General features: G+C 54.7%; 1 protein-coding gene across 1 annotated transcript in view; it reads right to left on the reverse strand.

Annotated features, from left to right (window-relative positions):
• The window catches only part of GLI2 (GLI family zinc finger 2), a 254,483-nt gene that overhangs the window by 62,839 nt on the left and 167,974 nt on the right, over nt 1-23,670 (reverse strand). The window contains exon 3 of the mRNA XM_059912050.1: nt 7,548-7,653. Within this exon, the coding sequence (XP_059768033.1) occupies nt 7,548-7,653 (106 nt within the window). The remainder of the gene's footprint in view (nt 1-7,547; nt 7,654-23,670) is intronic.

Consider the following 23,670-nt stretch of genomic DNA (forward strand, 5'->3'; position numbering starts at 1 on the left):
CTGTCCCTAGCAAGAGCCCTGCCCCCTTCTTTCTCCGTGCAGGGTGGCCTTGGCTGCGACGGCTGGAGCACTGCTCACCAATTACAGCTCAGGATCGGGTGATCTTCAGGTCCAGAATCCAGGCAGGTGCTGGGGGTCGTGGATGTCAGAGGTCAGGTATGGAGACCGGCAAGTGGAGAGCGGTGGGGGACTGTCCTCCCTATGGTTGAGATGCTGTGTCCGTCCCCTTCTCCCCCACCCCCTCCAGCATGCGCACCTCCTTCCGCAGACTGGGAATATGAAGAGATTTAGGTCAACTCGTGGGTATCTGTGAGTGGGTGATGAGGAGGAACCAGGGGATGTTTAACACCCATACTGTAGAGTGGTTATCATGGAGAGAAAAGGCCTAAAGGCCTGCTAGCTCTGACTCTGGACAACCAAAACACAGCTCTGGGCCCGCTTTCTTGGGTATAAAATAAGCAGGGTGGCCCCTAACTCTGGCCTGTGGGTGTCTATAAACAGGCATATTCCCAGGCCTCACCTTAGCCTGAAAGAGCCAGAACTTCCGGGGTCGGGGCCTAGGAGTGTGCATCTTTCAGACACATCCTAGTTCAGATTTTCAGCCAGGTTTGAGAACTGCTCCATGAGCTGGTGTCTCTAACCCTTCTGGGCTGCGAGCAGTTGGAACTGGTCCTCTCTGAAGCCCCAGGGCAGGGCTTGGATGGGAAGGACCTCACAAGCAGGGTGAGGAGTTGAGGACCTACCCAGTCTCCTGCACCAGGAACACAAGCTTCTACCCTCCCTGCAAACACGTGAGTTGGTCCCGGCCCAAGGCAGCCCTGACTCCCGCACACACCGAGGAGGTAGGGGGGCTCCAGCTGAGGGCCCTGCCGTGCCCCGCCTCAGCCTTGGTCCCCACGTTCTCTGCTGAGCCTGCTTCCAAGGGGCAGGGGCAGGAGGGGATCCAAAGAGCTGTTCCCTGCTAGCGGTTACCAGGTGATGGAGAGACTGCGGGACTCTCCCCTGCCCTTGAGAACGGACTCTCGGAGACTCAGGAGCATGTCCCCACGGAGGGGCAGGGTCACGGGAAAACCACACCTGACCAGCAAGATCATCCCCCAACCATCTGTCTCCCCACCACCTGTGATTTATGCAGGTGGCAGGTGCCGCTCCACGAGTCCAGTGTCATTTACCCTTCTGGAACCATCTGAGCATTAGTAAGCCATGCAAGGCCGGTGGTGGGTTTGCACCTCCAGGAAGGTAGCTCTGGAGAGGGCTGGGGGCGGGTGTCTAATAGGGAGCCGTCCAGATGGGCGGCACGGGGTGGGTTTCCACACCCTGGACCCACCGCCTGCTCCTCCCACGTGTAGCTGCCTGTTTGGGCCGGTGTGCGGGCAGCCCTGGCCCGGCTCCTCCTCTGTCCCAACCACAGTGACAGCTGTAGCCGGTGTCCTTCCCATGCCCCCCACTTCTCCAACAGCTCCTATGGTTACCCTGAAAATGAACCGGTCCACTCCCCCTGCTCCTGGCTGCCAAAAGGGTAAAGTCCAAATTCCTCAACTGGGGGGAAAAAAGACCCCTCCTCCCGCCATCCCCATTCTCCACCTTCCCACGGCCCGGCCCCCAGACAGCATCCTCTTCCAAGGTCACGCCATGGCCTGCTTCTGCCACAATGAACCTCCATCTTTAATAACGACAGTAATCACAATCCTCCTTAACATCTACTGCATGTTTCCAAACTGTTCTAAATGCGCTCTTCGTATTACCCCATTTAATTTTCCAAATAACTCAGTAGATGGGGTAGGTACTATTATCACGTGCTTTTACAGATGAGAAAACAGGTTCATTCGTTCAGGCTGGTCAGGTAGTCACATCCCAAGGCTGGTGCGTCCAGCGCTGGGGTTCAAGCCCAGGTGGCCTGGCAGGGCCGGGGGCGGAGCGCTCCGCCCGGGGCCACGCCCACCGCGGCCAGGCGAGCCAATGGGCAGTGGTCCCGGGCGCCGAGCAGCCGCAGAGGCTCTGGCGACAGGACGGGAGACGACGCCGCACGTCCTTTGCTGCGCAACGTCTGCGTGATTAGACGCGCGTTTGGCGCCGGCGAGGAGGAGCGGCTACAGCAGGGGCTTGAGGGATCGGGCTCTGCGCCAGGCCCCCGACAAGGGGGCCCGTTTTCCTCCCAGGCTTTATCCTGTTTCCCACCTGGGGCACCCACCTGGGGGGATGAAGGGGTGGGCTTTCCAGGGCCCGAGGTTAGCCCTGAACACGTGCTGTGTCCCCCCTGTGGCCTGGGCAGGAGCCAACGGCCTCCAGGATAACGTAGAGTTGCTGGGAGCGCACCCCAGCCAGAGGCGGGCTTTGGGGGGTGGGGGGGGCTGGGGTGCTGGGCCCCTCAACCCTGGAGCGGAGGCAAGCAGGCCCACCGTGCAAGGGTGACCTGGGAGAGTCGGTGCACCCCTCTGGGCCTCAGCCTCTGCATCGGTAAGATGCATACTACAGCCCCATTTCCCGGGGCTGTCTCGAGGGTCACCTAATAGCGCACAACCAGGCTTCAGTGCAGAGCCTGGCCCCTGCACAGATGATTGACACCTTTTATTGTCTTCTGTGGGTGATGCCAGACTTAGCACTGGGGCTTGGTGATCACAAATGAGCCGAATAATGACACGCAGAGATGTCCGTGTTCTAATCCAGGAACCCCTGAATGCCACCTTCTATGGGAAAAGGGACTTTGTAGATGAAATTGAGTTAATGATTGTGAGACAAGAAGGGGGTCCTAGATTTCAGGGCCCTAAAAGCAATCACTGCCATCCTTATAAGAGAGGCAGAGGGAGAAAACTCCTGCAGATGAGGAAGAAGGTGATGTGAGAAAGAAGCGGGAGGCAAAAAGGCAGTGTGGTGAGGGGCAGGGATCACGGGCCAAGGAGCACAGGCAGCCTCCAGAAGCTGCAAAAGTCAAGGAAATGGATTCTCTCCAGGAGCCGGAAGCTTCCAGGAGGAAACCAGCCCTGCCAACACCTTGATTTTAGGCCCAGAAGACTGACTTCTGACTTCTGTCCCCCACAGCTCTCGGAGGGTACATCTGCATCGTTTTAAGCCACCAAGTTGGAGACAGGCAGTTACAGCAGCAGGAAACAGCCCTACAAGTAAAGAGCCATCCAGGCCAGTGAGTGACAAGGCCATTTCCACAGGCCCGCAGCCCTCCCCTGCTGCCTGCCACCTCTACTTCCTGCTTCTCTGGGTGCCCCACCCATTCTCTGTCCCTCACTGGCCAGGAGGGAAGCAGGCCCTGGGACGGGACATGGCCTGTGTCCAATCCTGACCTGGGGAATGGCAGAGCCTGGAGAAAACTCGGGGCGGTCCACCTCCCGGCCACAGCTCTCTACTAGCCTGGGGAGTGACAGTACTGAGGGCCCCTGACTCAGTGCCAAGGTCCTGCCTGCGGCCGGAGCATCTCAAGCCTGTAATGTGTGTTAAAAACACACGATGAGGGCTTCCCTGGTGGCGCAGTGGTTGAGAATCCGCCTGCCAATGCAGGGGACACGGGTTCGATCCCTGGTCCGGGAAGATCCCACATGCCACAGAGCAACTAAGCCCATGCGCCACAACTACTGAGCCTGTGCTCTAGAGCCCACGAGCCACAACTACTGAGCCCACGGGCCACAACTACTGAAGCCCGCACGCCTAGAGCCCGTGCTCTGCAGCGAGAGAAGCCACCGCAATGAGAAGCCCGTGCACCGCAACGAAGAGTAGCCCCTGCTTGCCACAACTAGAGAAAGCCCACATGCAGCAACGAAGACCCAATGCAGCCAAAAATAAATAAATAAATTTATTTAAAAAACCAAAAAAAATAAAAAACAAACGGTGGGCCCATCCTAGAGTCTCTGACTCAGCAAGTCTGGGCTGGGGCCTGAGCCTCTGCATTGCTAGCAGGCTCCCTGGGGAGGCGGCTGGTCCAGAGGTTTGGGGGCAGTGCCCTAGCAAAGGGCTAGGTGAGCTTTCAAGAAGGAATCGTCTGGACCCGTGCAGGCGACCTGTGGTCATACACGTGCTCCCAAGAGCGAGGCCAGCATGCGGCCGAGGGCCGGGGCTCAGGAGGCGGTAATTAGATTTCAAACTCTCTCACTCCCTCAGTGGAGGCCCTAAGGATGAATTATTTAACCTCTCTGTGCTGCCTCAGTTCCTTCATCTGTAACATGGGGCTGACATGAAATGCACATCTTTTAGGGTTGAGAGGATTAAGTAAGATGAACACAGGAAGTGTTTACAGCAGAGTCTGTCCACAAGGTCAGAGTTATTTCGAGAAACGGCAGTCGTCAATGGTGACGCCTTCTTACATCTCTGTCGTTGCCCCTAGGTATGTGGGGACATGGGAGCCAGGATGCTCCCCTGCAGGGACGCCCACCTGCCTGCACGCCCCCCGGGGAGCTCTCAGCAGCGCGCATGTCTCTGACCAGCACAGGGCCCCTCGCGGGGAGCACCTCGCTGCAGGCCTGCCGTGCCCAGGATCTGTGTCACGGAACCAGCCAAACAGTTCTCAAGAGCAGAAAATCCGCCACTCCAACCCCCTCCTGGAAAGGGACTCAGCCTCCTTGATAGTCATAGGATTCTCAGATGCCACCAACTGAGCGTTCTCAAGAGCAGAAAATCCGCCACTCCAACCCCCTCCTGGAAAGGGACTCAGCCTCCTTGATAGTCATAGGATTCTCAGATGCCACCAACTGAGCAGTTTTGGGGTGATCCACCAGCTCTAAGAGTACGCACCTTCCAGAAGCCACCTGAGCTGTGGTCTCAGCCACCTGCAGCTGGAGAAGCGTGGGAGGTGGGCAGAGGGCTGAAACGGCCCCACCGTCCACCAGGGGGACACAGGCCTATCAGCAGCAGGCCCTAGTCAAGTGAGAACCAGCTACATGCACCAAAATAAAACGCAAAGATCCCAATGTGACACAGGGGACAACTTGAAGGGACTCCCAACGCACAAATCTGGGACAGTTTGAACAACACAATAAATAGTGACAGCAATAGAGTATAACTCACAGAAGAGGACAAATATCCACACATTGATTTGACACAGATAAATGATCAAATAAACAGAGAAATGGGGGAGAAGGGACAGCTCTTCCTACAGTAGAATTCCAAGCGATAAATGTGGAAGGAATCACGGAAATAGAAAATTACCATTTAGCAAATACTAGACGTTACTGTTTTTGGCAAGAATCATCAATGGATGTTCAAGTGAGTGGGTGAAACGATGAGAAATAGGAATTTACATATTACCCAAGTATTGTCCCACAAGGGACTTGTAATTACAAAGGGATGAACTTTAAAGTGGAGAAACCCAGCAGACGTCACCGTAAGCAAACGATCAAAGTTAGCCATCTCCAGGGATGAGAAGTATGGTCGTCATGGACCCCAACACGATGCACTAGGAGGGCACAGCACCACTTCTATGGGAGTATCCCCCCAATGCATCATCTGAATTTATCAGGAGGCAACACCAGGCAAACCCAAATCGAGGACATTTTATATAGTAACTGGCCTTTCCTCTTCAAGTGTCAAGGTCATATGTAAATTTGTGCAGCCACTTCAAAGAACAGCATGGCGGTTCCTCAAAAAACTGAAAACAGAGTTGCCATATGATCCAGCAATCCCACTCCTGGGCATATATTCGGACAAAACTCTAATATGCACCCCAATGTTCATAGCAGCACTGGTTACAACAGCTGAGACATGGAAGCAACCTAAGTATCCATCAACAGATGAATGGATAAAGAAGATGTGATACATACATACAATGGAATACTACTCAGCCATAAAAAAGAATGAAATAGTGCCATTTGCAGCAACACAGATGGACCAAGAGATTGTCATACTGAGTGAAGTAAGTCAGACAGAGAAAGACAAATACCATATGATATCACTTATATGTGGAATCTAAAATACGACACAAATGAACTTATCTACGACACAGAAACAGACTCACAGACATAGAGAACAGACTTGTGGTTGCCAAAGGGGAGGGGGTGGGGAAGGATGGAGTGGGAGTTTGGGGTTAGCAGATGCAAACTAGTATATAGAGAATGGATAAACAACAAGGTCCTACTGTATAGCACAGGGAACTATATTCAATATCCTGTGATAAACCATAATGGAAAAGAAAAAAAAAGTGTCAAGGTCATGAAAGGCAAGAGAGACCGAGCCATGTCCTGGATTAAAGATGACGAAGGAGTTATGACAACTAAATGCAAGGGCTAAATCCTGAACATGGAAAAAAAGGACATCCACAGGCAACTGACCAAATTTAGATAAGATTTATGAGTTAGTTAATAGCACTGGACCAGTCTTTGGTTATGTAAGAAGTGAACGTTTGAGGAACCGGGTGAGGGTATACGGGAAATCTTTGCACTATTTTTGCAACTTTTTTATATGTCTGAGATTATTGCAACATACAAGACATCTTGAAAAAGCACACAGAAGTCCCAGATTTGCTTTGTCTGGGGTGAGCAGCGGGTGCCCCAAAACAGGAGTCACCTGCCCCCCTCTCAGGCACAGGGCTTTGAATATAGTGGGGTCTCAGTGAGTTTTGACTGACTTTATTCCAGCAGGAGCTGGGAGAGGGAGCAGGGTCTGTCTTCAATGGGTGGAATGCATGGAGGGTGTCGATGGCTCTCAGAGCAAAGCTCAGAGCCCACTGGACAGAGTGTGAAGACACCTCATTCCAATGCTACAGTGTGGCAGGAATCCAGGGAAGGACCCCCACTCAGGGTGGGCTCCCAGGAGGAGGTGGCCCCTGAGCTGAGGCTTCGGGACTCTGGAGGAGGTGGTCAGGAGGAGGGGCCGTTCCAGGCAGGTTGGGCAGTAGGGGCTGAGACCCAGGTCCAGGTGGGCTAGAACCATAACAGCAGCTTGGTGTGGACACGTCGGGTGTCTGGGTCAAGAGGCAGGTGTGGGGCGCAGTGGAGATACAGGGGGTGGGGTGAAAGATTCAGCCTCTCTCCTGGAAGCAAAATGGATGAGGTAGCAAGGGGTCAAGTCTTGGAGTCATAAAGACCAAGAAAAGTGACATCAGCTACGGGCTCCGAGACCCTGGGTGGGAGTGAAGAGGGGCAGGGACAGGTCTAGAGAGAGACACACAGGGGACACACGCCTTCACTGGGGGGTCTTAAAGCAGGGAGTAGGAGAGGCCCCAAAGAATAACCTTGAGCTTGTCCTTATCAGTAGGGTTACCCTGTAATTCACTGTCCAAACTGGGATACTTGAGAGCATGAAAGGGGGGGGGGGCACTATGAATGATTATGTTGGGACAACGTCGATCCAAAGTCACAGTACTTATATGGGGACTTTGGTCTGCAGGGCGTCCCCACTGCCTGGATGGGGGAAGAGCCTCAGGGCGCTTGTGGACACACCAGGACCCCCTGCATCCTTGGAAGCCGTGATGTGGGAGATGGGTGCGTTTCCTTCTCAGGTAACCAGAGGGGAGCTGGGGTTCACACCCCACAGTCCCCCTTCACACGGGTCAGCGCACGCCGGGGTGACAGAGGTGGACGGAGGCAGGGGCGGCGGGCGGAACTTACCCGTGCACACCGTGGACAGGGTGAGGCTCGTAATGGTACCTTCCCTCCTGGTGTCGCATGTCAATCGGGAAGGGGGCGTGGAACGGTGGCAGGAGATGTGTCGGCACTGCGGAGGGGAGAGAGAAACAGGACTTCAAAAACTTTTCCCCTCCCTCGAAAAGCACTTTTCAAAGGGCTTTAAAGCTCAATGAATTTCAGAGCAGCAGCGCTCAGGACAGGGGGGCTCCGGGGTGCCCGGCGATCACACACCCACAAAGGGGGATGAATAAATAATCAAAGTCAGCCCGGGAACCCTACATCCTTCACATAAAAGACTCCCAGCTGCGCTCTTGACAAAGACAAGCAGCTAAGCGCTCTTTGAACTCGGGGAGATGACAGACTTGGCCGCCAATCAGGGCTGACAGAGCTGACAGGCTTCTGCCCATCCTGGCCTTGGCCGGGTGTGGCGCCCGCAGCCCCGGGGCGCGGCCTCCGGACGCTGCGGCCCCCCACGCTGGAGACACTGACCTAGAACTGTCTGTGGAGGCAGGGCCAGCTCCCGGCTGTGGCCAGCCTCAGGCAGGCCAAGTGCCACCGAGCCCCGTCCTGTGGGCAGCCCACGGTGGACACCTCTGTGGGTCTGTGAATGCTCCAGCTCTCAATATGCATTACGGACCCCAAGTGCGCTGGCCCCCGGGATGCCGACGCTGACACGTGAGACCTGGTTGCCAGAGTGCGTCGGCCTCCTGTCTGCACTTGGCCTGTCCTCCGCAAATCATGATACTCGTAGGATGCTCTTTGCTAATTAAAAAAAAAAAAAAAAATTCCTGGGTACCCTGGAGGCAAGCATAATTATAGGCCTTAGGAAAACAAGGCTCTTTAAAAAGTAGTTACACGGGGAAAAGGGCTAAGATTTCTCAGTCAGCTCTCGCCCAAGCTGAGGGCCACAGGCCAGTGAGGCTGAGCGTTGAGTCTGAATTACTCAAGAGGTTAAAGAAATCCGGTGGGTTCGTTTTCCACGCACACAGGTCAGCTGACTGCCAGGCCTATGGTGATAAATGCACACAGATAATGCTGCCGACTGTGTCTGTGCAAGCAGATCCTGGTATTGTAAGCACTACGAATTCCTTTTTTATTGTGGTAAAATACATATAAAATTTACCATTTTAAACCGTGGTTAAGTGTACAATTGAGTGTGCTACCACCATGCATCCCCAGAACTCTTCCCATCATCCCCAACTGAAACTGTCCCCATTAAACACCAACTCCCTCTCCCCCTCCCCTGGCCCCTGGCGACCACCACGCTCCTTTCTGTCTCTATGGATTTGACTACTCTGGGAACCTAGTATGAGTGGAATCACACAGTATCTCCTGTCTTGTGGCTGGCTGATTTCACTCCACGTCCCCAGGGTTCATCCACTGTGGCATGTGTCCGAATTTCCTTTTTTTTTTTTTTAATATATTTTTATTGAAGTACAGTTGATTTCCAATTGTGTTAGTTTCTGCTGTACGGCAAAGTGATTCAGTTATACATATATATATATTCTTTTTCCTATTCTTTTCCATTATAGTTTATCACAGGATATTGAATATAGCTCCCTGTGCTATACAGTAGGACCTTGTTGGTTATCCATCCTATATATAACAGTTTGTATCTGCTAATCCCAAACTCCCAATCCATCCTTGCCCCACACCCCACCCCCTTGGCAACCACCAGTCTCTTCTCTATGTCTGTGAGTCTGTTTCTGTTTCATAGCTAAGTTCATTTATATCGTATTTTAGATTCCACATATAAGTGATATCATATGATACTTGTCTTTCTCTGTCTGACTTACTTCACTTAGTATGATAATCTCTAGGTCCATCCATAACGCTGCAAAGGGCATTATTTCATTCTTTTTTATGGCTGAGTAGTAGAATTTCCTTTTTTAAGGCTGAATAATATTCATTGTATAGATATACCGCATTTGGGTTATCCATTCACCTGCCAATGGACACTTGGGTTCATCGCTTATGAATTTTTAACAAGAGGAAACCTTCTTCCTGATGTTTAACCTTAATTTTTACAGATTCAATTTTATCTTCCTAATTCCACAATCCTGACACCCTCCACGGTGACTGGGAATAAAGAAAGCAAATTCTCTCACTCTGATTAAATCAACTTGCCAAACCCAGACTCCACAAATCTTGGGCTCCGAGGAAACCTGACACTGGTGCGTTGCCCCATCCCTGCAGTCGGGAGCTCCCTTCCGGGGCTGGTGATTATGGGAATGACCACGCTCTTCTCCCCTTAGGCCCGTGTCCTCTGAGGAGGTGAGGCTGGGCGTGCAGCTGTGACTCTGAAAACGGTGACAGGAGGACCGGCCACCCTCTGGGAGTCACAGACCTGGAGCAAAGCTGCTGCGCACCAGCTGCCTGGCTTCAGGCAAACTCCATTACGCCTGCATCTCCCTGTGTCCATCCAGAAACAAGGAACACCAACTACTCTTAGGGTTGCCCTGAAGATAAAACGTTCCCGCTGAGAAGTGCTTGTGCACATAAGAAGCACTCTGTACGTGCTACTGCTGATGATGACAATTATTACTAATGTTTGGAGCCCCGCAGTCCATAATCAAACCATGATTACACCATTTACTGGCTGTGGGGCAGGGGACAAGTCACCCTCTGCTCCCTGCAGACCCTGGGGAGGGCGGAGGGCCCGCTCGCCTGCTTACAGCCTGGGAGACAACCTGGGCTTCCCCAAATCCCCAGGGGAGTCAGCAGGGAAGCAGTACTCACTTCCCCAGACCTGCAGGAAAGAGCCTTTATTTTTTTTTTGTTTCTGTTTTTTTTTTTAAATGCAGCCAGGCAGACCAGATTACAGTATTGTTAACAAAATAAACGTGGTTTGCTTTTGTCTATTTCTGTTTCCCTGCATATCCGAAAGCCCCCTGAGGCAGCCAGGGTAGGTGTTACTGTGCCCATTTCACAGATGAGGAAATGGAGGCCAAGGGTGATTTCAGCCCAGAGTCATGGGGCTGAAAGACAACAGAGCCAGGAGGGGAATCCAAGGCCCTGGACGGCTGGGCATGGGCTTTTCCCTCTATACCACCCCAGCGAACACTCCGGGGCTCCCTGAGTGCAAGGGTGATCCCGGGGTCTTTCTGTCCCGACCTTGCTTATGTGTCACATTTAACAAGCGCTCATACAGCACTGGGCCCTGCTCTCAGTGCTTGCAAACAGCAACTCCTGGGTCTTCACTGCAAGCTCAGGCTGCACTCACCCCAGAATTCCTAGTCTTTCCACCGACCATTCTCCAGCGCCCTGGGATGCTCCTTTCCCCTGATCTCAAACCTGCAGAGGTTGAAGGGGGTCCCCTGAGGCCACAAGAGCCCAGACCTTCCCCTCTGCCTCACCAGCTATAGCAGTGCTCTTCTCAGAAGTAATGCAAGTTCATCCAGGTCTAAAGAGCAATAAAATGCCCAGGAATGAAGCGCTCATGGTAGCTGACCTGGCAAACATGAAGCGGACATGGCACCGAGGTCACCCGGCTGCTGCACAAGACCAGGCTGTGTGTGTGTGTGTGCGTGTGTGTCTGTGCGCGCGCACACGAGAGGTTGGGGAGGAGGAGCCTGGGGCCTCCCAGCAGTGGCATAAGGGACAGCCGCCTGCAGGGTCCTGCTGCAGCTGGGGCTGCTCCCTCCTTTCTGCCAGGTCCTGGGGTGCAGCCTGTGGGGTTATGGAGGCAATGGCTTCCTCTTTCTCAAGTCAGGGACGCAGGGCGGGACTTCCCCCGGCCCTGCTGCTCCCAGGATGGCTGACACCCAGGAAACGAGCAGGCAGCAGGGGCTCTGGCCACACGCCCGTGCCCCGCCCTCACCCGCTTGGGATCCTCAGGAGGGGCCTGGGAACTCGTGTCAGTGGTTCCCCCCATCCGGGCAGGGACGTGTCGGGTCGGCCAGCAGCTGGAGTGTGGCAGTCCCCAGCTGGGTCAGGAGGGGACGTGCCTCAGGTGCTCATCCTTAGTGACGTCAGCTGCCTCGTGGGGCTTTGCTTATAGCGTCTCGTTTAGTTTGACCACTAACCCTGTCTTTATCCCCATTTTTCAGGAAAGAACATCGAGGCTCAGAGTGGCATGTCTGTACCTCTACGTGAGCCACGATCAGGCCGTTGGTGACCGCTGGTTTCACCGTCTCTCTGCACTCAGCCCCGTGTGCTTTCCTGGAGCACAGCGCCGGCACAACGCTGGCCCTCAGCAAATAGGGCCTCTGAGTGCTCACTTCCCACCCAGCAGCTCCCAGTGTTGGGCCAGGATGGAGCGCCACGCCTCCCATCGGCCAGAGTCCAACCCGGGGACCCGCTGTCCGGACCCCTCTGCCCACCTCAGAGAACCACCCAGACCATTCACGTCAGCGGGGGCTACATCTGGGCACAGTCACTGTAGGAACAGCCATTCATTCATTCGTTCACTCATCCGCCTGTATCAAGTGCTTGCTGTGTAGGAACACTGCTCCAGCTCCTGGCGGGGGCGTCACAAAGCTGCCGCGCTGCCGCCGCCACAGAGCTGCAGACATTGCCCGGAAGAGGGGACAGGAGCAAACCAGAAATACATTAATACCCTCACATCAGGGCGCTGAGAGTAAGGAGGAAACCGAGTCGGGCAGGGGAACAGAGGGGGCTCGGGCGACGCTGGAGAAGTCAGGGCTCTCCGAGAGAGGGTGCGCCTGGTGGAGGGAGGCCAGCGCAAAGGCCCAGAGCCTGGTGGGGCGAGGCCAGCGCAAAGGCCCAGAGCCTGGTGGGGCGAGGCCAGCGCAAAGGCCCAGAGCCTGGTGGGGCGAGGCCAGCGCAAAGGCCCAGAGCCTGGTGGGGGGAAAGAGCTTGGTGATTTCAGCACAAGGCCACCTGGGCTGGAACAGAGGAATGGAGCTAGGAGGTCCTATAAGCCCGGGCAGACAGGCTTTGGGAAAGACTTGGGGATTATTTTCTGGGAGATTTGGGAGGCCCCCGGGGGATCCTGGGTAGGGAGTCACGTGCTCTGATGAAACTTTTCAAAAGGCCGCATGAATAGAGTCAGGCTGAGGGAGGCCGGGCAGGCGGTAGCCAGGAATCCCAGAACAGCCCTGCCACTAGGCGGCCCTGGGACTTTGAGGACATTATGTTCCCTGTCTGGGTCTCACGTTATCCTTTCGTACAACGGGGATTAGATGCGCTCCATGCTCCTTCCTACCAGATCCAGCTGTTTGTGAAAGGTCACCCGGGGAAGAGCCATGCTTGTCCCAGCTGGTGACTCAGTAAGGCTTTAGGACGGATCCTGAGTAGGTCACGGGGTGGGGCGGGGGGTGGGGCAGGGGGCACGCACTGGGCACTGTTTCCTCTTTATGGTCCTCTCTGTACAACTCACTGACCTAGTGGCCCTGCTGAATCCGCTCAGCCCCTGGCCCCATCGCCTAAGCCCACCTGTACATCCGCCAACCGTCTCTGGGACCAGCTTTGCACCACAGGTAAACTGAGGGATGAAGGTTGACGCTGGCTAATCTGAGGACTCAGGACCCTCTCAGACCAGCATGGACCCCTGCCGGCCCCCACGGCCTTGATGGAAACATTCAGCAGGGAATGCTCTGCCCAGAGCCGGTCGGGCAGGCCGAGAAGGAGGAGGTCCCACTTTGGACCTTCCGCGAGACAGCACGCCATCCAGAGGCTGTCAGCAGCACCCAAGGAACTTAATGAAGATGAACGTAAAGAACAAGGCGGCCTTCCAGAAACATATTGAATGCGACCCGTCCACACACTGTTTTCATTGTGGGCTCTTTTTTTAAGTTAAAAAAAAATCCAAACTAAATCATGTCCTTCCAGCATGATGGGGGGAACACACACACACACACACACACACACACACACACACACCATATGCCATTTCAAAGAAATGGCTCTCTTTTTAAGTTTCTGAAGAAGAAACTCTAAGATGGGAATTTTCTATGGATCTCCCTGCCCCCTCTGAAAAAAATGCACATTTGGTTTTGATCCTACACAGAAAGACCAACAGTTTAAGAAGCTGGTGGCGTGATGGCTTTTTTTTTTTTTAAACCCCAGGATTTTTCTGCACTAAGGTTTACATGCTAAATGCTCCTTGGCTGGTGGTCCCAGGGGTGAGGGCACGTTTGTGTGGGGAGTGTCCTTGGTATAAGGATCTCGCTGTGTGAGTAAGCAGGACACTGAAAGGGGACAAGGGGGACCTTCCCCTGGAAGCCTGGCTCTAGTGGATGCCCCGTTAATGACGACTCGGGCGACTTACGGCCGGGCGGGATGGGGTGGGGCTGGGAGTGTCAGCAGAGAGTTCCGACAAAGAATCAGGAAAACCGGGTCATCGAAACACGACCAAGCAGCCAGGGCAGCAGCCGGAGGAATCCTCCTTGGATGAAGCCACGTGTCGCTGCGACGTGGAGATGCTGCCCTGAGGACTGGGCTGGACACGTAGCCAGAGGGGCCAGCCCGGGGGAAGCAGCCATCTCCTGGGACGTGTCGGGGGCGCCCCAGCCCTCTGGGCTGTCCAGTCCCTAGAGATCAGCAAGGGCCATTCCCATCAAGACTACAGCAAGGGGACTTCCCTGGAGGTCCAGCGGTTAAGAATCCGCCTTCCAATGCAGGGGACGGGGGTTCGATTCCTAGTCAGGGAACTAAGATCCCACGTGCCACGGGGCAACTAAGCCCGAGCGCTGCAACTACCGAGCACTCGGGCCACAACTAGAAAGCCCATGCACCACAACTACAGGGCCCATGTGCTCTGGAGCCCTCGTGCTGCAACTATAGAGCCCGCGAGCCACAACTACTGAGCCTGCATGCCACAACTAGAAAGAAGTCCGCATACTGCAATGAGGAGCCCTCATGCCACAACAAAGATCCCGCGTGCCACAACTAAGACCCAACGCAGCCCCCAAAAAAAGACCATAGCAGGGAGTGAGCTCAGAGCACACAGGCTCCAGGCCTGGGACCAGGGAAGAGATGGGTGTCTGTGAGAAGAGTTGTCCAGCCCTGGCACTGACCGAGGGAGGTTCCGGCGGGAGTCTCTAGAAGAAGGCCTGGTCCTGGCCTGATACAGGGCTGAGTTACAATGAGGCACAAACCCATCTGAGCGCAGCCCGTGGGGCCCTGGGCAGGAGGCCAGGGGCCAGGACAGGGCACCGATCCCCGTCCTTCTCGGGCAGCCGACCATGTCCTGGCGTGGCTGTGCAGGAGGCTGGGGCTGCGTCAGGGACAGTCTGCTGGGTGCCGGTGGCCTCTGAGAAGCTGAGATGGAGGCATGGCTCTGGGGACCAGGAGAGGGCTTCTTGGCCCCCCATTTCTGCTTGGGACTCCCCTTTCATGACTAATTGATCATGTTCTTGTCCTCTATAATTCCTTGCATCTTAAGAAATATCCAGTGCAATTGTTTCACTCTTTTTCTTAAAAGCAAATGGACCTTGGGAAAGTCACAAATACACACTAATGTGAAAAATTCACAGATGACTTACCAGGTCACTTCCCCCTAACCGAAGAACCCAGGCAGCAAGAAACATCTGTATCTTTGGAGAAGGGGCTAGTGTGGAGGAGAAGGAGAAAGCTTGAAGTCAAGCATAGTGAACTTGACAGCTGACTGAAATCCGCCTTACCCCTGAGTTGCCCATCAGTCAGAGGACAGTCCTAAAGGGATGACCTGTCCCCACGGCCTAAGGAGCTTGGGATAGGAGCAGAACGCACGTGAGCCATAAATCCAGACAGACCTGGGTGTGAGCCCCAGTTTTGTCATTTGCTAGCAAGGGACAAGGGCTCCGAGCCTCAGTCTTCATCTGTAAAATGGGACGACACACACCCAACTCTTGAGCAGCCTGTGACAGTGTCTGCACAGAGCGGGAGCTCGGCAAGTGGGAGCCCCCTTCCCCATCACTGTGAATCTCAGGAGAGGTGAACAAGCGTCATGGCGGGAACTTTTCTCCGATTCTTGGGGTAAGAGACCCCGAGATGCATCCAGCTGGAGCTCAGATGCGCTGCCCACTGCTGAACGTGCCCGCGACGGGAACTGTGGCGTTGCAGCCATGTGGCGTTACATGGGCTTCGGGGCACGGCGGGAACATTCTTCTACGATTTTATCCCTGCTGAAGCCACCCCATTCCCACACGGCTCACTGGCAGGAAGCTCAGGCCGGCTGCTGCAGACTCCAGGGGTCCCCGCCGTTCATCCCCTAGAACCTGTGCCATGCTGCCCTAGATGAAACAAACACCGGAGGGAATTCGCAGGTGGCCAGATGGCTCCAATGAACAGCACTGTGCATTTTGTTTAAAAGGCAGCTTTGGAGAATCGCATCCATCCCTTCCTCATGTGCCTTCAGCCACATCTTCCCGTGCTGTAGCAGCCACTCCGCTCCTGGGAAAGGCAGTGGCCAAAGAAGCCCGAGGCCGAGCGGTCCCAGGCGGGGGATGGCTCCCCTGGGCTGAAGGGCGGCGGTTCAGATGATCCAGCTTCCTGGCATCAAACCCCGCTCTCCCCTCCCGGAAGCGAGGGGGGAATCGGCGGTCTGGACAAGTGCACCTCTGGGGAGGGCTCTCCCAACAGAGAGAAGGTCGCTAGTCCCCATTCCACCTTGAATGCCCAGCTTGGTCAGTTAAACTGTTTAACTCTTCAGGGAACGAGAAGGTGAAGATGCTTGGCAAAGAAAAAGCACTGATGGTGTAGGGAAGGGATGGCGATCCGCACCTTTATTTTGTGCCCCAGTGAACCCGGAAGGTCCACCAGCCCTCGAGCGGTTACTGGACACTAGCTCGTGGCCTGTGCACAGCTAAGGTCGACGTTTCAGCCGTTGAAGCTGGGCTCCTCTGGAATCCCACACGCGCTCCCATCCCTGTGGAGATCCCAGGACCACGCCTTGGGGGAGGCGGCGCTCACGCCTTCCCAGAAGATTCCAGAGATGACGGCACCAGCTCCAAAGAAGAGACTGAATGCTCCCTCCCTCAGCACGCAGGTCTGACCCAGGGACACGATGAAGATCCGACACGTGACCCCTCTAGAATGGCTTTGACTTGCACAGGCTGCAGGCCGCACGAGTCCAGCTCCTCAGCTTTCTCGGGTATCCAGAGTGCAGCTGCACACCACCCAGTGTGGAGCTCTCAACTCTGGCCCATCACAGCCCGGAGGGCGAAAGTCACACCCATGGCGCAACGGCTTCCCCTACTCTGTCCAAATAGGGGGACCCTGCTCGAGGGCCCTGGAAGCTCCAGAGAGCGAGGAACAGCATTCCTGCCCATAGGTAGTGCACCGGGCACCTCGGTGGAGGCCGTCTGCAAAGCTGGAGAGCCTGGCCCTGTGGGCTTCAGCGGGGTCCACGGGCACAGCTGTCAGAACAGCCTCAGAGTCAGGGAAGGGCCATTTCCGTGGGACCCAGAGCGTCCGGGAAGGCTCCCTGGAGGAGGTGGCTTTGCAGCTGGGCCCTCAAGGGGCCAGGACTGGGAGAGCTGGAGAGGATGCTGGGTCCTTCAGGCTGGGAGGCAGTGTGGACAGAGTCCAGAGCACTCACTAGTGCCCTGGCACGGAGCTGTGTGCAGTGTGGACGCTGGCCCAAACCCGTGGCCTCTGCCGTATATTCAGGATGAGGGATGCCTCTCTCTGGGACCCTCTCAGGAATTCAAGAATGCGATACACATAACAAGAGGCACACCTATGATGCACCTGCTAGGCGCTGACATCAGTGCTTTTCAGACCTGAGAATCACCTGCAGGCTTTGTTAAAACACCATGGCTGGGCCCCACCCCCAGAGTTGCGGCCTCCGTGGGCCTGGGGCAGGCCTGAGAATCTTCATTTATAAAACGTGCCCAGGCGATGCTGGCCAAGCTTGCCAGGGACCACCCTTGGAAAACGATTGGCCTAGATTATCCGTTTTACCGCTGTAGCCCCAGAATTCCCACTGGCACCAGTTAAGTAAGAGATTACTTCTCATGTTTCTGCCTACTATGCGTTGTCCTGGCTGGAGAGCGTTTGCAGCTGTAGAAACTCGACATGGTTGATGAGAGAGACGGCCCTGGGCGTGACATCTGAACCCCGGGGACCACCACGCTGCCCCATTTACCAGGGCTTCTGCATATGGCCGGAGGCTCACGAGGAATGCAACCCAGGGACTGTGCTTTTCCAAGTACAAGAACGAAGGTGCACGCAGGGCTGAAGAAACCATGTGGACGGCCCCCGTGCACACCTCCCTTCACTGGGGGTTCTCAGTCCACTTTCAAACCTGGACAGTTTCAAAGGCCAGCCCTTCAGACGTGTGGACTTAGATGGCCAAGGCCTCTCCCCGTGGGAACCAAGTAATGGCTGAAGCATCAGAGCTGGGAGGCAGGACAGTGCAGACAAGTCCAGGGACAGCTTCCTTCCCAGTGGCCAGGCCTTATGCAAATGGCACTATTATCCCCAGTAATAAGCCCCGGGACAGGCTGTATCCAGAGCCCTCCCCATGCCTGGGCACTGCCCCACGGGAAGCACTTAATAAGAATAATAATATCCTGACTGGCACTCCAGAGCACGCAATTAAAGAGTTTTTGTCTCACTTTGGGGGGAAAAATAGTGGGGGGAAATTAACGTCAGACAGGAAATTCCAACACTACAAGCTGGTGGGTGTCCGGTGGGCGGAGGCCCAGGCCCACACAGGGCTTGGCAGGGCCAGGGCGGCGGCTGGGCCCGCACCACAGCCACGGGCTGGCCTTTCCAAGGTGCTGCTTGACAAAATAGGACAAAATAGCTGGGCTGGGCCAGCACGAGCCACTCCACGGTGGGAGGGCCCTGAGGCTGGTCTGGAGGGCGGGGTGGGCAGGCAGAGAGGCATGCACGGTCCACGGCTGGACCAGGCTCCCCGGGGAGAGGCCAGACACAAATGCCACGTGGCCCGCACCACAAGGGAGCCCTGGCAGTCCGGGGACCTGTCTCTCTCCGCTACAGACTGAATGTTTTCGTCAACCCTAAATTCTTATGTTGAAATCCTAATGCCTGATATGATGGTATTTGGAGGCGGGGCCTTTGGGAGGTGATGAGGTCATGGGGGTGGAGCCCTCGTGATGGGATTAGTGCTCTTATAAAAGGGACACCCGTGTCCCCTTCCACTGTGTGAGGACACAGTGGGACGTGGGCATTTATAAGTCAGGTGGTGGGATGTCACCAGACACTGAATCTGCTGGCGCCTTGACCTCGGACTTCCCAGCCTCCAGAACTGTGAGCAATAAATGTCAGTTGTTTAAGCCCCCCACCAATCTCTGGTGTTCTTGTTACACAGCCTGCGATGACCGAGACACCCGCAGAGGGCGGTGGTAAGATGAGGGAAACAGGCCACAGGAGGCCAACAGGACCTGCGCCAGAGGCCTCGGGGTTGTGGTGAACAGCAGTGAGGCTGCAGCTGACGCCCCGGCCCAGCGGCCCCACCGCTGATGCACGTAACCTTCCGGTGCCTTGGTCTCCTCATCTGTAAAATGGTGGTGGTGACAGGACCGAGGTCAGAGGCGGGCATGAAGCAGAGACCAGCTAACATGTCAGAGCCTGTGCAGGCCAGGCGCAGAGTGGGTCCCCACATTACAGACTCTTAAGACCAAAAGAAACTTTGGAGAAGGTCAAGCCTGATTAAATTTGAAAACTGTCTTGGCCACAGAACCTGTCCCAAAGAAGACAGTACGCAGAACCCCAAAATCTACAATAGATTTGAGACCCAGGGGACTGTGGCTCCAAAGGTGTCCCCTGCAGCCCTCTAAGGAGCCTTGCAGAAAGCACGAATCCAGCCCAGGGCCTGGAGAAGAGTGACCTGTCCCCGTGCCCCCTCCACCTGCTCCAGAGGCCGGGGTGGGCCGGGCGGCCCGGGACAGATGCAAGCTTCCCAGCGTGGACCCCACGCTGCACGGGCTCACCTGCTGAGACGTGCCCTTGACTCACCTGCCAGCTTGCACCAGCAGCCCCGTCAGCTGGCAGCTTCGATGCTGTCCTGTCATTGTCTGAAGAGCCCACTTGTCACGAGGGCATTGAGCCCTTTCAGGAGGACGCCTATGCCACTCCTCTGCCTGTTCCCCATGGGTCCCCGGGGTGTCACCTGCCACTCTGTTTCCCTCCCAGCATCTGCCCTTTCCTACAGAGCTCCAGCCAAAGATCCCCCCAGTCTGTGCTTTGGCCTTGGCTCCCACCCTCCCGAGAGCGCCAAGAGAGCCTGGGGTCACTCTGCTGTGGATCTCAAGCAGGCCACAGCATCTTGTCCCCACCAGGCACTGGTGATGCTTCCCCAGTCTGGCCAAGACCCCCCGACTCCAGGGAGTGTTCTGAGGCAGAGCCCGCCAAAGCCAGCCAGCGAGATGCCAAACCAGGCAGTGGAATCTGCTGCGAGAACAGCCTCCAAGCACCTCCAAGCTCTGTGGGCGGCACTCACTTTCCTGCCACGGAAGGCTCGTTACAAATGCTTTTCGGGACTTCCCTGGCAGTCCAGTGGTTAAGAATCCACCTTCCAATGCAGGGGACGCGGGTTCGATCCCTGGCCAGGGAACTAAGATCCCACATGCCGTGGGGCAACTAAGCCCATGCGCCACAACTACAGAGCCCACGCGCCCTGGAGCCCGCGAGCCACAACTAGGGAAAAGCCTGCGTGCCGCAACGAAAGATCCCACGTGCCGCAACTGAGACCCCAGGCAGCCAAAAATAAAATAAATAAAAACAAAAAACAACAATAACAAAAAACCCAAACGCTTTTCATTCCCTCACTGAAGCAGACCCCTAAGGACCACTCCTCGGAGACCGTTGTCAGAATGGTCCCGACGATTATACATGACTCAACAGGGTTCTTTCCCTTCAAATCTCCTCTACCTAAAACGAGTCTCCTCTGCTGTCCTCCCGTCAGGGACAGCCCTGGCCTCACAGACGTGTGATGCGGGCCACCTATGTTACTTTAAATGTTCTAGTAGCCTCATTAAAAAAAAGTAGAAAGAAACCGGTAATAATTTTCATAATACGATATCCTTGACCCAGTATATCAGAAATATTATCCTTTCAACATGCAAATCACTAACCTGATGTTTTATTTCCTTTTATCTGTACTAAGCCTTCCAAGTCAGTTATGTATTTCATTGACAGCGCATCTCAATACAAATCGGCTCCATATGAAGTGCAGGACAGCCAACATAGCTCGTGGTCACCCTACTGAATGACGCAGGCCTAACCAGGTATCATTACTGGACTTTGCTTTTGAATTCCAGTCTGGGTGAAGCACAGTCTCATCCATACATTATGGTGATGAGCGCGCCCCCGAACCTCAGTCCTTCCTCGCTCCTGAATCCGAGCCCCTGCAGACTTCTGTTTGGTCCTTAAATCAGCCGACTGACAAGCAGGTAATCTTCTTCCCTTCGATTCTCCTTTGCTTGCATCCGTTTAAGTCACAAGGGCTCCCGGGCTCATTCCTTCCACACCCTTTTTTGCTTGCTTATCGTTTTTTTAAATCTATTGACTTTATTTAGTTTTTAATTCTTTTTATTGAAGTATAGAAGATTTACAATATTTTATTAGCTTCAGGTGTACAGCATAGGGATTCAGTGTTTTTCCAGATGATACTCCTTTAAATGTTATTACAAGATAATGGCTATAATTTCTCTATGGTATACAATATATCCACATTGCTTATCTACTTCTTAAATTTTTTATTGAAATATAGTTGAGGTACAGTGTTGCATTAGTTTCAGGTGTACAGCAAAGTGATTCAATTACACATATGTGTGTGTGTGTGTGTATATATATATATGTATAAATATATATTCTTTTTTTACATTTTCTTCCACTATAGGTTATTACAAGCTATTGAGTAGAGTTCCCTGTGCTATACAGTAGGTCCTTGTTGGTTATCTATTTTATATACAGTCGTGTGTCTATGTTCATCCCAAACTCCTTCCACACCCTTGACCGACCGTCAGGGCCGAGCAGAGCAAGTCTGCAGCACCTCCCTGAATTCTGCCCTGGACTGCTGCACAGTGCCTTTCCCATTGGCTTGGGCAAGCATTCCCAAACAAGGCAGTGGGCAACTGAACTCCTGAGACCCTATGACAATTAAGAGGGTCCCCAGACAGAAAAGCACACGCAGGAAGCGGTGCAGGCAGGGCTGTGAACAAACACTGGCTGAGCCCTGTAACACTTCCAGAAGCCCGGCTCCCTGGGGAGCACTGGCTCCGCGTGATTCTGGACCCAACTGCCTGAATGACGGTCCCAGCATATGCCATTCCCGCCGCCCCGCCCCCAGCGCCGGCCCACAACCTCCCACTGCTGCGTCCAGGGGACACTGGACGTCCACCCCGCAGGACTGTACACCCATCCATGGAACCCCCAGGAAAAGCCCATTCCTCTGATTTTGCTGGTGGAGAAACAAACAGAAAACACGGCCTCATGACCCGACCCACTGGCCCTGAGCAGGGCCCAGAATCCTGTTTCCTAGAATGAAACTCTTCCTAGAGCAGAGGCAGGGAAAAACTCCAAAGGCTTCCGGGACACCAAAAAAACCTCTTGCAAAACAATATTTTGATGAACTAAGTGTGTGAATTAAAAGCAGACGGAGTGTACTTCCTTTAAAACAAACAGGGTTTAACATCTAGGGGCAAACTCCCACACACAACATGCTTGGCGGATAGAGAAGCCAGAGCTGCCCTTGCTACACACCCCAGAGCAGTCTGGCCTCTTCGTCCCATTCAAAGTGCTGTGGGCAACGGCCCTGCTCTGTGGGTCCAGCTTCACCCCAGCCAAGGGGATCCCGAGGAGGGATCCCATTGCTTGGGAGGTGGCCCCCAGGTCCTGCTGTCACAGGCAGGATGGAGTCCAGAGCCCGGCCTGGCCCCCGTACTCTTCTGATCCCGCCCCCAAGTCTGCCCCCAGGATCAGCCGGACCCTTGCAGACCCCAGAGAGCTCCCAGCCCACTACCCACGCTCACTCTGCTCCTCCCCACCAAGCCCGTCTCCTACTTATCACACCAACTCATGCTGCCCAAAACAAATCCAGTCTGAGACAGGCTGGGACCTGGGACCTGGGACCCTTTGCTGCAGTGCTGGCACCTGGACAAACGTCTCCTGGAGCAACAGATACAAAGAAACTATAAGGGACTGAAAATAACTGCGTGCATGAGCAGCTGGGGCAAATTATGGACAACAAGATACAAAAAGACCAAAAACGCAACTGCCGCTTCTGAAGGCCTGGGAGCAAAAACAAGGTGTCGGGAGTAAAAACAGGGTCCTGCACATGCCCCCTGCACTCAGCACCGCCAAGGGGGTGGGCAGAGCACCTCAGCCACCCCTCCAGCCGGACCCCTGGACACACCTCTACCCTCACCCCATAGAGGAACCAGCCCGCCCCGCCTTGGGGAAGAGCAAGGCAGCTTGCTACTTGTTTTCTCTCCTCCCTGCTGTAGCAGGGGCCCCAATAAAGCCTTGCCTGGATCTCTTGTCTGGCCTCTAGTCAATTTCTGTTGATTACCGAGTCTAAGAACCTTGGTCCGTATCAAGATCACGTGTGCCTGTGATGTTTCCTGTTCTCCTGCCCCCTCCCCAAATCAGGCAGAAGATATGCCCTCTGGACCATTTCCTCCAAGCCGGAGACTGGTGCCTGGCACGGAGGGAGGGCGTGAATAAATGAGGGGTGAACGAATGAGGGAATCTTCTCACTCCTGGAAAAGAGACTTGAGGATAAGAAGGGGGCCCACAGCTGCCCATGTTCTGCATAAATTAACAGGAGAGAGAGTCCTGCTGCACAGCTGGGTAGCAGACGAAGCAGTGTGAGACACAGGAGGACTGGCACACAGAGCGGACAGGACGGCAGCACCAGGCAGGGGACATTAGGGCCGTCGTAGCGGACATGGTAGTATTAGAACGGTAGTCACAGGAAAAGCAGGACAAGGCGTCAGCCCATCCGCTGGGGCCCTCCTCAGAGACTGAAATCGCAAGTTGTTCTAAGAGCAGAGGCACCCGGCTTCCTACGTGCTGGAGGCTTCCTGGGTGTGATTTAATCCTCGTAGCATGTGATGAGGAATGCAGCGTCGTCATCATCTCCATTTTACAGGTGAGGGAACTGAGCCAGGCCGGGGTCAGCCACACAGCTAGTCAGTGTCACAGCCACCCAGGGAAATTCCAGCCACGTCCTTACGGCCGGGGCAGG

The sequence above is a fragment of the Balaenoptera ricei genome, assembly GCF_028023285.1.
Source record: "Balaenoptera ricei isolate mBalRic1 chromosome 7 unlocalized genomic scaffold, mBalRic1.hap2 SUPER_6_unloc_1, whole genome shotgun sequence".
Classification (NCBI taxonomy): Eukaryota; Metazoa; Chordata; class Mammalia; order Artiodactyla; family Balaenopteridae; genus Balaenoptera; species Balaenoptera ricei.